Genomic DNA, 14980 nt, shown 5'->3' on the forward strand with positions numbered 1-14980 from the left:
GGCTCCCTCAGAGAGAAAGCCAGTCTAAGGATCTGGTCCCCATTACAGTGAACATGTATAAATCACTAGCTGAGGGCTAGCCCTGCAAGTCCGATTTAATGTACAGTTACTGAGATTTGACGTATTCTAAAATTCACACAGCACAGGAGATTAAAAGTAGTCTTAAATTTGAAATGATTAAGTTTGACATTTTAAAAAATAGATAGACTGTGGCTTTAATATACAATGTTATCATTAGAATTAAAGAGAATTTGCCAAGTTGGTTTTGCATCATTATACAGATCCATTTTACTTGCACTTTAACAGCTATAATGAGTCATTTACATTTTTACCTGCATCAGTAAGATGACTGGTCTTGCACAAGAGATCTAATTTTCGGTTCCAAACACATAGATCACTCCCTCCAGACAACCATACATCCAGTCTTTGAAGAACTGTCAAACACTGCAGAACAAAAATTAGATATATGTCCCCTGAAAAAGTTCTACAGGGAATTTTTCAGTAAAATGATCATCAGCTTTAACCAGCTAAGGCTTTAAGTACTATGAAATACAGTATTAAAGTGTTACTTTCCTGAGAAATACAGAAAAAATGTGTTACATATTATGTTACATAGCACCATTTTTCGACCAACAATGCAAAACTCAATTTTTCAGTGAATTCTTTATAGTATTAGTATTCAAGAACTAGTTTGACTGTAGATTGTCTTTTCCAATCCAGTAACAAAATGAAGCTGTAAAACCACCTTTGTTCTACAGCCTTTTCAAAAATAGATGTATTCAGAGTTCCACAAAAAGAGATCTTAAGAATTGTGCCCGCTTCTCAGCCACTCTCCTATTTAAGGGTTATGTGTTCTTGACTAAATCAAACACTGCTCTTCGTTTTAACACCCTCCCCTTCCCCCATGGCACATGAGCAATAGCTCAGTGTATACCACATAATAGCTCAGATTATGTATACCACAAACAGACATACCCAGGGTTTCTCTGCTTACCTTTACAGTAGAATGAAAACAAGACACTTTCTGAATCTGTTTGCCACTACTGCAGTCCCAAACCTGACTTCATTCATTAAGGAAACTGAAGAGGATTTTATATATTAGAAATATAACTGCTATGTTTGTAACTAAATGATAGATTCGGATATAAGCACGGAGAGAGTCAGTCTCCTAAATCCTGCTTCTCTTTTCAATATTTGGCCAAAATGACATATTCATAATAGTTTGTTATGGATTCATTTTTGCAGTAGAGATTGCATCTACTTGTGAGCAATGGCTAATAAAACCCTAGTGTAATCCAATTGTACCTATAGGATGTTATTATCCAATAAATTTAAACAGCCTGCAGCCTGTGTCACTGCTACCTTTAAAAACAGAAAACAACAAGAAGTCCACAAGAGCTGAACCCTCTCCAGATCTAAGGATACAATAACTGTTCTATCAGCTGATGCTGTTAGTATCAATTGATTGTTTTCTCCAGAAGCATCTGACGAATAAAATGGTGCAATAGCTGTAATTTTGTGTGCGTGTCCATGTAGTTCAAAAAGTTTCTCTCCAGTCTGAAAAATAAATACATGAAAAATGAAGGGTAAAATTTGGAAAATAGCTACTGTATCATATGACATAGGTACCAAATTACCTTCAAAAAGAAAAATTTCTAAGAGTCTAAAACAGCACTTTCTAAAGTCACTTACAGATTTACTTCTTACTAGACCTTTAACACTTCTCAAGGTTTTACCCTTTAATTAAATAATGTATTAAGTATACCCCTCCAGGTGTTAAAAAAAAAAGAATCTCTGGAACAACTGAAGAATGCATTTTGTATATTAAACTCATTTCAATGGAAATATTGGCCATTAAGCCTATTCAACTGATATCATGGTAATTCTGATTTGCTAACAAACCCTCTCTTGAATAAATCTGTTTTTATTTTAGTGATTTGAAAAACTTGAGCTATCTTTATGGCAAACACAGTACTGCCAACTTCCTGACTGCTTTATTTACTATGAACATTATCTATAGCTTCAAACTGGCGGTTTAGATAATTTCAACTACCTCTGCTCTGTTTGTCTGGGCAAAACCTGACAAATAAAAAAGCAGAAATATACTGTTCTTTTAATCACGCAATTAAAATACTGAGTAGTTATAACTGTATATTTCTTTACACTTCTATGTTAAGTTTTTAAATGAAAAATAGAATAAGATTTGCTATAGAAAAAATGTAGTAAGACTCCTATAGAAGTAGAAAATGGAATTCTATTCCTAAGCTGGACATCTAAATCAGATTTACATTCATGAATTGCTTAGAACACCAAGTATATATACTCACATACATGTGTTTGAACACTCAAAAACAATTTCCTTTTTCAAATAACAAGGTTATAAAAGACCTTCAACAACAGTAAAGAACTAATTGAAACAGCTCAAAGGAGAAGGAAGAAAAGTTGCAAGTTCCCCTTCTGTATTTTAAAACCACACCATCACAAATGTCATAAATTCTTTAGAATGTTTCCATAGCAGTTTATGGTCTGAGATTTCTTTCTTCCTCAACTAGAATGTCTGGTATTTCCACTGTAGACAGCACACTGTATCTCCCTTTTAGACTTTCTATTTAACATCTACCTTGCATACTAGGCCTCCTAAATGCAGGTCTAACACTCTTCTCTCCTCTATAATTTTCTCAAGCATATGGAGACACAGAGCGGGGGAGCAGAATGAAGGATACCACACTTACAGAGCGCTATCTCCATAATAAATCTAACATCTTAAAAGGTTTTCAAAAGTTGAAATAGGATTTTTATCACAACAAGCAAGTAAGGCCTTGTTTCTGCACTGCATTAAATGTTTAACTGCCACTGACTTTGGTGTCTTTCCAGTACAGTTTTGTGTCAGCTCTCCACTGAGACTGATCAACTACATTTTAAATAGTCATTCCAAATACAGTTATTAAAACATAGTTACAATAAAAGTAGCTAGCTAAGAGCAGCAACTAGCTACGTATTTGTGGAATCAGTAGTCAACATCTTAGCCTTAACAGCAAACACTGAACATATTTTAAAGGAAGAATTAAAGTCACAAGTTCATACACACTTCTGTTTTTCATGTCAACATTTCATCTCTAATTTCTGTAAAGTCACTATGCCCTATGTCTAACTTTAAAAACTTAGCGTTCTCTTGGGTTCACAACACAACTTTTACCTGCCAAAGTCTTTTTTGTAAGCTAAAATTGGACTGACACAATCCAGTTTTACATTATGCAAACAATAGCTGATATGAATCCATGCAGCAATTCTTATTTTTTCTGCCTTTTAGCTAGGAGAAATTTCCAACTCCTCTCCCCAGCTCTTACCCCATCTCTCTGTTAGAGCACACAACCTATCCAAAAAACAAACGAACCTGAGCATTCCACAGAAATATGATCCCATCATCTCCTGCAGAAGCGAACCTGATTAAGAAAGTGAAAACTTTAATATAGCATAATGTAATGGAATAGAAGTAGACAGTTATGCAAGATAAATATTTGCAAGATAAATCTGATGCTAACTTTAATCTAAAGAATAAAAATATATCTGAAAATCCCAATTACAGTTTATAAACTGAAGTCAGTACATTTAACTAAAAGGTATTTGTCAACATATATTTAATAAAGAACAAGGCTTAAGAATTCCAATACATGCTATTATAAATATAAGCCCTGGTTACAGAACCAATTCTCTTGATCAAAAATTTAGTATGAGATCTTATACACTGAATGAAACCAAATTCTATCAGTCAGAGCCAACTGACTGCAAGACATCTAATAAGTTACAAACCACTCATCTGAGTTCAGCCCAAGAGTAGAGGAGCCCAATGTTTATTTTGATATTTTAAACAGTGGCTTAAAAGAACTTCCAAAGGGAGTGCATTTAATGCACAGAATATGACCTCTGCTAAAAATTCAGCTAAATGGAATACCATACTAGGAAAAAATGGGTTCATTTTAGTCTGTTATTAGATTGCTATTCTAATCTTAATGAAATCTGACTTAAATTCAACCCTTCAACTAGGCTAGACAGAATATCTGTAACAGTCTGCTTACATTTGCACCCTATCCCCAGTACAGCTACACTGAACCTGCAGCACAGACACAACCTTTTCTAGTGAAGATGCACTGTGAGTTAAGAGAGCCTAGAACAGAAGCAAAAACTTCCACAGAAATTTGATTTCAGTTATTTGGAAATATACCTACCTTCTAATTTTTTCTTTTGCTTTAGGTGTCAGCCAAGAGTTAAATGCAGTTAATATCGAGAGACCTAAGATTCACATTGTTTGCAAAGAAGCCATGAAATAGAAGTTATATCACTTCTGATTTTTTTTCTGTTACCAGCTTTAAATGTTTTTATTAGCTGTATAAATGACCTTTCTTTTAGAATCTTACTTGGCAGTCATGATACTTATGAAACTTGATAACAGAGTAAGTTTTCTGACATAAAACTGTAATTTTTTTTTCTTCTCCCAAATATCCTTGCTTTTTTCTAATATAGTAAAAAATGTGCCAAGTGTATTTTCTTCTTTTCATTAATTTATATTCATTTACCAAGTCCCTTCTTTGAAAAAGATTGGGGCAAAAAATCAATTTTCTATGCGCACCTCTGATAAAATTAGTTTATCTTTAGTTTCCTTCCAGCTGTATTTTATCTTGTTTTGTCATGAAGTCAAGAACTTAGAACAGTAAAACTTTCAAATTTGAGCAAAACCCTTTTCAATTCCAATTCATTTTTTTATATATATTGGAACTGTGTGCCACTTGAACAAAATTCTTAAAAGAAAACTAATCTTTGAAAGAAGGAATGAGGGTAATTCATCAACACAGATGCTGTATAGAGTACTGTTTTTACTTTTCCTCTTCTAAGCAAAATTTCTGTTTAAAAATAAACGTATAGAGTAGAATCAGTCATCCTACAGATGTATTCTGTTCACCAAGGTGGAGTTTCATGGGTCACCTGATTCTTTTCCAGTCATGGTCACCATCCTCTATAAACCTTGTCTGTTTCCTGAAGGAGCAAGGAATGGTCAAATGAGCAACAAAGAAAGCTATTCTTAAAATGTGTTATGAACTCTGTTTAGTTTAATGTGTCAAATGCTAGAGTATTAGATGCAATTTTATCTCATTTCATTTTTTGGAAGATTCTTGCTGAGGCTTAGCCTTCTTTGGTGATCTTCCAATCAATATGACCCTCACTTCATGTTCAAAAAATACAACAGAAAAGAAGAGAAAAGCAGCTTTCTGTTACGTTTATACAGGATTTATTTAGTATCTTCAAAAACCAATCTGAGAAAATTTTCCACTCACTGGTTTTAGCTGCGCCACTGAGAAAACAAGAAAATCCTTCTGCAAAATTCTCAATAAGATGATATTATCTAAAGACCTGAAGCGTGAAACTTGGCTTACAACAGTTGACAAAAAGCACACAATGGAATGGCTGCAAAAACTAAATAAAAATATTTCAGAAGCTGAGTAACAATACTAAAAAAGAATCAAGTGAAAAATATTATCAGCTGCTTAACAATGCAGAAACTACTATATTCTTGATAAATAAAACCCTGGAATTACCGTCCAGTGAAGCACTGCATTAAACTCCTCTAACTCTCAGAATATTAACCAGCTATATAACTTACCCTTTATCTGTATGTTATTTTATAACCTCTCTTCAAACTGGCCACCCAGGCTTTAGTTTTACACTGATTAGTATTACTTTAGCTTCAATAATATACCTGCTCCTGTACATTGAAGCCCAGAATAGTAAAAGATTTTTTTGCATCAGGAAGTGCCTCCACTCTAAAAATACCCTGGTATTTTCATAAAGACCAATTAGATTTATTCAGTGTATATGTTTTGGAAAAAAACGTATTTTGAGGAAAGGTTATTAAAATAACTTGTCTGGAAAGGACTAAAAAAAGAATATTCTATTTTTATACAAATCTTCTGGTGGACTATTTTTATTAATTTGCATTTTATTAATGCAAAAAATAATTTTTATGGAAATGAACACAACTTTTCTGGAATATATTTATGACACTAAGAATGAAAACTGACAGGCTAAAAATTCCCCATGAAGCCTTCTGTGGAAATTATATATATATTTACAAGACAATTTGGAAATAAGAATCTGTGGGCATTCCAAATTGGATGAGACCACCTGCCTAATCAATACACATGGGGAAGGAGATAATCTTCCTTCACAAAATGCCTGCTATACACTGTGAGGCTATAAACCAAATCCTCACTCATGTTGTATTTGTATAATCTACTGATGAATATGTTAGAAATCCTCTTCTGTGCTTAACCTATAAAAGATATAAGCTGCTATAGCTCCTTGACAGAAAGACTCTTACCTATTACTTCACTTCTTAGTTCTGAAGGTTTCCTATCTAATTCTCTACATCAGCCAAGAGTCACTATGCTTATTACTGACTAAAAGCTTCACAACCTTACTTTTTAAGGCAGCTATATATTATTTCCTCTCTTGAAGGATTAAGTTAAATGAGAGAACATATAAGGCTAATTTAGACAAAGCTAGGACAGAAGGCAGGTCACTAATGTGACAGTGTCATAACTCATTCTCTCAGTCACACATACAAAGTGACAATGGTAAATCTAGTGACTTCATCTTTGCTTCATAACCAGTTTTCCAGCTTAGATGACTCCTTACACAGAGTTCACGATTAAAACTGGAGCTAGTTATAAAGAGCTAAGAACAGAACAGATAACAAAAACTGTCATACACAAAATGCACAATGCTAAAAATTAAGGAAAAAACAAAGGAACTGCAAGGATTGGAAGCAGTAAAGCAAGCTGAACAAAAGGAAACTGGACGAGATATGCAATATGGAGATGTACATATGTTGAGTAAGGTTGAGTAGGTAGCCATTCTAAACAGAATTACAGTGGTAAAAAATTCAGAATCTGAGAAATTCAAAAAAAGTTGCATTAACCAAAGCTCAAGTGAATGAAGCACTAGAGTTTCAGAAGAAAGTACAACACACATGTGGCTTTAAGCACTAGTAAAAAAGTAGAGATGTGAGAGACATGACAAAAAATCAGAAAGAAAGGAATAGGAATAATCTATATTAAGAATGTCATCTTCAATTGCTACGTTCAGGGTATCTACAGGAATCTATTAAGTTCTTCTGATAACATCAAAAAGTGAAATAATTGTTATCCTCGAATTAAAAACATAAAACACATAAATCCACTCAGAACAGAAGCAGGCACTCTCAGAACAGAAGCAGGCACTACTCTGCATTGTCCTGGGAAAAGTGTGCACATGCATGTGCAGAAAGTAAAGTTCAATCCAGAAACAGCCTGAAAAGAAGGACTGAATTAGCTAAAGGCATTTCTTGTAGTTAAACGAATTTGTATCACGAAACCTAACTCCATCGCCATTGTTTTCTCATAAAAGTATAACTCATGAGAGAAGTCAAAAGAATTAAAAACACACTGCAAAAAAGGGGGCTTTTACTCCTTGCCTTTTTACATTCAGCCTCTTTTCCTACCCCCCCACCAAAAAAAAACCCAAAACAAACAAAATGTTCAGAATTTGGATTTTTTATTTTAGTTCCCTCAGGTTCTGGTGGGAGGAAAAAAAAAGGATTAAAAATATTTCTACATTTTCATAAACATTCACAGAAATATTCCCAAGGATGCTCTGAAGCAATTAGAAATGGAATTTTATACCTGCAGTCATCTATTTGTACTAGAAATCGTACTATATCTTGATGGCCTTTCAATACAAGGAGCTCTGTGTAAGGATTCTGTATTTGTTCTTCACCAATGGTCTGTACAGATGATTTCTAAAAATTCATAAAAAAGGAAAATAAAATTTATTACTGACATAACTGTTTTCATTGGGTCTTTGCAATGTCCAACGCTATGGGTATATAGATTTGTTTGTGAATGTGTAGTTATATTTGAAGTTATATTAATTTAAGTTTCTGAATTAAAATTTTGTCTTAATGAAAATCATAACCAAGGATCACTTCTTTTATTTCGAGTAAATAATATCCTTCTATAGCAAGTATTTTAAATTACAATGTAACATTTTGTGTTTTTAAAAAGCATTTTGTACTGCTTTAATCATTGCTATACCAAGATGAAAAAGCAGTTTAGTCACCAGCTATCAGGTGAAGCCAGCTTCATGACACAATACACCATCCACTCAGTTTTTCATTAAACTACACATCTTCCGAGAGGTCTGTGAACTTCTCATACCCTTCATCTACAATCCAATTTTTAAACCCTATATAAAGATGACATCTTTATAATAAATAAGAACAAATGCTTTTCTGTTATGTAATACATAAATCATTCCTTGGGTCTCTATTCACAAAGTACCAAAGCCAACAGCTTAGAAAGACAGAAAAAAATGATTAATCATTTTATAGAACAGCATCTGCAATTACCCCAGCTAGCCTATTAATTAAAAGTACTATCAAACACTCAGAGCAAGCTGATCACTAGTCAGGGTCAACAAAACATTGTATAGGACTACAATTTCAAGGCATGACAGTTCTGCTAATCTCAATCATTGCTTTGTTTCAATATGACAATTTTTACATGTTTAAAGTCTTCAGCATTCTGGAACAACTTGTTATTAGACACAATTAAAAAAAAAACTAAATAGCTTGGTAGTAACTTGGTGACAGCATTCTCATGCTTCCAGCTTTATCTTAAATGACAGTCAACATAGTCTTAGTTCCAGGACTGTCTATTCTTTGAAGTGTTCAAAAGAATCTACTGCTAGCACTACTGTAAAACAGTAATTACATTTAGCATACAGGAGCGGTACATCTACATGAAGGACAAACGTATTATCCTCAGAAATATCAACATTTTCTTGCAGAAATAATAAATTATTTTCTATTACTTCTGTATTGGTCCTATGATACTATTCTTCACAAGTTAAGAGTAACAACATTAATAAATAGGAAAAGTAATCTGTGTTTATTTTTTAAAACCAAGAGGTTGTCAGTATCCTAGTTTTTGTGATTTTATCTTGGTTTTGTGGTATCTGATGCATTTCATGAAGCAACTGCTCCTCATTTTATGTAATTATGTAAGAATAGCAGTTCCTGCTTAAAATAATGCAAGTCTAGTCCCCACAGTTATAAAGAAAAGTGAACAAATATAAAAGCTACAAGCTCAGTTTTCAAAATCCAAGCCAAAACCTTCTTTAAAAAAAAGTTTGAAAAATCTTAGACAAATATTAGCATCATTTAACAGATAACGTTAACAATATTGTAGTCAGAAGACTTCCAATTTTTATTTACTAAAAGTACATTCACAAAATTGTAACAGTGCTTTGAACAAGTTTTTTTTAGAAAGTTATTTCTTACATTAACATTGCAATATTATATTCCGTTGTTACTTCATAATCAATACAAGATGCTACTACTTCTTTTGAACAACCTGTCCAGTCTTAATTCTGTCATTTCTAAGAATGTCTGTGAATACTGAAAGGTACAGTGCTGATGAAGTACTATAGATACCAATAAAATGAACTGCAGTTTTTCCTCCACTACTGTCATATACAAGCTATTTCCCTTTTCAAATCTTCATTAACATTTACTGAAATGTCGGGTTAGGTGCATTCTCTTTAAATAAAAAAATCTATTTTTATATAAATAACTATTAATTGAACTCTCTTGTAGTACCATCAAATTTTTAGAAGAGAAAAATAGATGCTGATGCTAATAGAAGCTATTTGCAACTTGTACACTTTCATGTAGGACCTGTAAGCATCACCACAATAATCAGTGAAATAACCACAACATTCATCTCAGCTTCAGAACTTCCCATAATCCCTGTAATCTGCGTATTCAAGAGCGGAATTTACGAAAACAGTTCTCCAAAAATACATGTGCAGGAGTATAAAGACATACATAAATTAGCTTATATGGAGTACTGTGATACAGTAGTTAGATTGCTCCCATTACCAGAGCTACTCTGCTTAGAGACATATACCACAGCCATCACCTTAAGAGATTTAGGTGCTTAAGCCTAATTGATTTTCAATTCCATTGTAAAGAAAGAAATGGGTTAGGAGAAATTTACATTTCATCAATTTAAGACAGCTTTGCCAAAGGGCTTTTGCCATTCACCCAGTGCAATGTCAGACTTGAATATATCTGGCCTCTTTATCACTGGCTGAAGGCATAGCACATGAAACAAAACTATTAGTCTATGGCCCACACACTAGTATGGGTTTCTTTACCTATTTCATAAGAGGACAGAGAGAATTAAGGGTAATGAAGATCATCTTTAGATGAAAAATATTATCTAATGCAAAAAAAAAAAAAAAAGCATTTTGGGACTGACTCTTACAAATATATATTATTCAGTTTTGTATAGAGAAGCAAAATGACCACCATCATTCAGCAAGCCAGTAGCAGCAATGGCAACAGAAGTCCAGGGGATCGGATTTAAGAAAGCTACAAAGAATAGAATGAAAAAACTGGACTGTACCTTGACTCATGCTCATAATCAGAGTTTAAACTTTGGAGAGGGACACACAGCAATGCAGCCTTCTAGCACATCACAGAATGCTGCTATGTATTCCCCATCTTCTTTTTAAAAAGTACTACACAAAAGCCTACTAAACATGACCGTGACACAGCCAACATTTTGTATGGAAGTCAGAGGCATTCCTGGACACCCATATTCCAAATTGGTACAGGCTCAAATTTCTACCAAAGTAAATACCAGCATTTACTACTCATGCTCAGTAGCTGAAAAAGAATCACTTCCTCGTATTTGTCTAGATTGCAAAAGCACCAAGGGTAAGGAGCTCGGTAACAGCATTCATCAAATCTTGTTAAGGAGAAGTCGAGGCTGAGATTTCAGAAGTATTAGGGACAAGGAAATCCCAATAAGGTATCCCTCAAATCCAGTAAAGTTGTATTTCGAGTAAAACATCAAGGAGAGATACCTGTATTTAGTGCAGTACATAGGCCCAGTTTATTCTGCGGGTGAGAAACTGAAAAGAAATGCTAAAAAAAACTATTACAGACTACAGCTAAGCAATACAAACAATCAGTTACAGCCTATAATTTATATTATCGACCGGGGGTCCTGAGAGCAGGCTTCCACACGCTGGCTGCTGCGCAACACAGCGACGCGCTTCGCCAACATGCGTGCTGCGCCGGCAGGCGGGGGCCGGGATCTCCCGGACAGGGACGGCTCCCGGGCCCCTGCACTCCTTGGGGGGTTGTTGTTGCGTTCGGGGCTTGTTTTTTTTTTTTTCCTCTCTCCCCTCTCTCCCTTCAGCGAAGCTTCTACTCCTTCCTAGCAGCCAGGAAACCTCACCGCGCAACGCACTGCCCCTGAGGGGCCCTGGCTCGGGAGAGCCCCGCGCAGGGCCGAGCCGCGCTACCCCCCTCGCGGCGGCCCCACGCCGCCCCCCAGCTTCACCACAACGCCCCGCGCTGCCGGAGGGCGCCCGCCGGCGGCGGCGGCATCACCAGCGGCTCGCGCGGCGCGGGGCAGGCGCGGCCCCTCCCCCCGCCAACGGCCCCAACGGCCCTCTCGGCCCCGCCTCCCGCGCGAGCCGCCCCGCCCCCTGCCTCCTCCCGCCGCCTTACCTCTGCCAGGCCCTGCGGCTCCCGGCCGCCCCCGATCAGCCACCGCAGCATCGGCAGCCGCGCCGGCGCGCCCTCCCGCACGGCCACCCGCGACGGCGACGGCACTGTCGCTCGCCGCCGCTCCAACCGACGGTTCGGCGGCTTCCCTGCGCCGCCCCGTGCCTCCCGCTGGGAGGAAGGCCTTCCCAATCGAGCTCCGCGCACACGCCAGCCCTCGAGCGGGCAGGGCCGAGACGGGCCCGAGCAATCGATCGCCGAGTGGGCACGGCGTCGCCACGCGGGAGCGCGCCACTGGCAGAGGCTGTCCGCGGGGCGGGGGCGGCCGTTAGGTGGGGGCCGAGGGCAGGAGAGCGCTGCTGTGCGCCGGCGGGGGCCGTGGGCGCGTCGCGGTTGTCCCTTCCACCGCTCCCCCCAAATGCTTGTTTTTTTTCCTGCCGTAACCCTGGCAACGCTTGATTTCGAAAGAAACTTTAAACTCATTCTTGGACTATTTGGAAGCTCTTGGCTTGAACAAGGTCCTGTTGACTAATTTTGTAGTTTAATTGCATAAAGCAAGCATATTAATTAGATATAATGAATAAATAACAAAACACTTTCCTTTATTAGCTTTTACTTGTTGTCTTGTAATTTCAGAGACAATTTGTTGTCATGTTAAAACAAGAATAATTATACCATTTTATCGTGACCCTCTTATTTATTTGTTTTCCAAAGTAAACAGCCCCCAATTTTTCTATATTAGATAGATTTTCCTTGACTATTTGCATTCTCTGTATCTAAACTTCCTTTTGTTTTGCCATGTCCTTCTCAAAACAGACTAACAAATACAGTACACTGTCTTCAAAATGGGGCTGCGCCAAAATAATGGCCTCATGCAATTCACAGCCCTGCTCCTTCTCTGTCTTCACAAAATGATCTTGTCAGCCTTTTTGAATTTTAGATGCACATGGAGCACAATCTTCACAAACCCCGATCCTGGGCTGACGCAGGTAATGGAGAATCCTGTAATGTGCAAAAACATATGCAGTGGGCACTGTTTTGCATAGCTGAGCAGTAAATTACATTTGTTATCTGGTTGCCTGCTCACCCACGTTGTTACAGGTAATCAGCGCTTACCACCCAGTGTCATGAGGCATAGCTGAGATTTCCCAAATACCTAAAGCAGGAAATAATGGTGATTTATTAAAACCTGAACTTCTAGTAGTGGGCAATCTGTGTGTGAAAAGCATGATTAAGTCTAAGATGAAATACTTCTGTATTGAGGTAAGTTTGGCAAATTTTGGTGGCATGCCAGCTGAATGTTGGGGGTTGTTAACTTTTGTGTATTCTTTGCAACTTCTCAGTAGAATAAAGTTTATGACAAGCATAAACCACTTTTCAAGTAGGACATGTTTACTTCTACTTTAGCATATATCTGCTTTTCCATTTAGTCATCATGAAGTTTAGTCATGCTATATTCATGTTCCATGTTAGATGTGCTGTTCCTACAGACTAAGGACACAGTCGGTGGGATTACATTGGGCGTGCAGATACATCTGCCAGAATTTCCATGGAGCTGGAATCCTCAGCTGCAGTATCCTTACTGATATTCCTTCCAAAAACTGAAAACAGAGGGGAGAGCACTCACTACCCCAGATGCAGGGACAGGGAATGCTGCTTACTCAGTCTAGGAATATAAGTAAGGATCTTCTTTCTTCTTTAATGCAGTGAGGAAAATATACTCCTTGACTTTATGCCTCCTTTCCTGCCATACCTCCTTATTTTAACCTATGCCACTGTATCACAGCTGACACATTTGGAGGAGGCAGGATAGAAAAAATGCAGTGTGGAAAGCTGTGCTATACAGCATTTTTGTAGATAAATACAGAGCCTTAACCTTTGTGGCAGCCAATGTGGAAGGTTATAAATGTTATACCATCTTTGTAAAGGCTCCTTGGAATGCATTCTTCGAAACAAGAATTGGAAATACACCAGGTTCTTACCTGGTGTAAATGGACCCAAAAGCCTTGTATGGCTTTGTTGGACTTCAGAAGACCACCTCTTGTCCCAGTAATTAAATCTGACTTCAGAACTTAGCTTTTGGGTATCTTCGAATTTATTCCTTAAAATAGAAATGCAGGTTGCTTCCAGCTCTTTCACTTCACTTTCCATTTCACTGTCTTTGTATCTCGTATGAATTTCTGTGTACTTCTTTTTTAAATAGTTCTTTCAGTCTTAAAAAAAAATTTGTATTTCTAACAGCTACTGCATTGTATACTTCATGGAAGCAGAAATTTCTTCTCTGTTTCCCAGGTTAGTTTATATAATTATTATATTTGTAGCAATGCCTAGGTAACGAATGGAATTCACCATAGCATTCTAGTTGCCAAGTCTGGATGCAGTGTTTTCTGAAATGTAATGGCCTATTATTGTCACTCATTAGCTGTTGGCAAAGGGTTGTGTTAAAGCTCTTAAACAATATGAAAATGATGGGTCAGTTTGAGGGTAACTCTCACTGTGTGAAACTTGCCCCACGTATTCTGATTATACTTGCAAAAGGAGACTCCCTTCCACAAACTTAGCACTTCTTGTCCCCCAACCTTTGCAGCTTAATGGAGGAGTGCATTTTCTTTCTTCCTTGGAACATGATGGCTGCCTTTTTTATCTAGCCCTGATGAGAGCTTGGCCTCTGTTACAGTGATTAGGCTCTCTTCCTCTCTGTGCTCTCTTAATTAACATTTCTAATATGTCATTTTAATTGTACATCTCTTCCTGCTTGCCTGGCTTCTCTTGTTATTATCAACCAAAAACATCAAGATAAACCGTTCAAAATCCTATGTCTTCAGAAACAGCCATTTTGCAGTCATCTCATTAGACTTACAACATTAATGTTCTTGTGACTTTTTCATGGTGAAAGTACTTCATAGCAGTAACACTGTGGGTACTTAGCATTTGTAATCCTCTCCTCTAAACACTGTCAGTTTAAGGGAGGCTCAGTAACATATGGCATTTTCATTTTCTTATCATCTTATCCCTGAAACAATCATTAATAATAAGAAGCTTTTCACACAGTCATCTGCAGTCCTATTAATAAACTCCTTAATGGCTTAGTTTACTGTAGGCATCAATACATTTAAACAAAAGGACCAATTTGTTTGTGGCATGAGCCTGTACATATGTATGTGTATATATACACACAAAACCAAAACACACAGGTATGGATCTGTTTAGCTATATCTAATATATATGTACATCAGAATTTAATTTTATATAGGAGAGAGAAAAGCTGATTATTGTACTAGTGCTGCTTCTCTGTTTACAGATTGCTGCAGCCCATTACAGCTTCCTTAAATTAGGTAATTTAAGTTTTTCTATAGATAGTATTTA

General features: G+C 36.9%; 1 protein-coding gene across 2 annotated transcripts in view; it reads right to left on the reverse strand.

Moving 5' to 3' along the window:
- LOC135323555 (WD repeat-containing protein 41-like) overlaps positions 1 to 11813 on the reverse strand; it is a 30516-nt gene extending 18703 nt beyond the window's left edge. Inside the window, exons 1-8 of one of the 2 annotated variants that reach the window (XM_064500284.1) lie at positions 10966 to 11243; positions 7716 to 7831; positions 4981 to 5031; positions 4227 to 4290; positions 3395 to 3443; positions 1426 to 1557; positions 995 to 1057; positions 333 to 444 (exon numbers count right to left, since the gene is read on the reverse strand). In XM_064500284.1, coding sequence (XP_064356354.1) covers positions 333 to 444; positions 995 to 1057; positions 1426 to 1557; positions 3395 to 3443; positions 4227 to 4290; positions 4981 to 5008 — 448 coding nt within the window. In that variant the 5' untranslated portion in view covers positions 5009 to 5031; positions 7716 to 7831; positions 10966 to 11243. Of the gene's footprint in view, positions 1 to 332; positions 445 to 994; positions 1058 to 1425; positions 1558 to 3394; positions 3444 to 4226; positions 4291 to 4980; positions 5032 to 7715; positions 7832 to 10965; positions 11244 to 11617 lie in introns of those variants that run through there. The other variant, XM_064500282.1, reaches the window with a different exon arrangement.
- Positions 11814 to 14980: the final 3167 nt, after the last annotated feature.

The sequence above is a fragment of the Dromaius novaehollandiae genome, chromosome W (assembly GCF_036370855.1).
Source record: "Dromaius novaehollandiae isolate bDroNov1 chromosome W, bDroNov1.hap1, whole genome shotgun sequence".
NCBI classification, from domain to species: Eukaryota; Metazoa; Chordata; class Aves; order Casuariiformes; family Dromaiidae; genus Dromaius; species Dromaius novaehollandiae.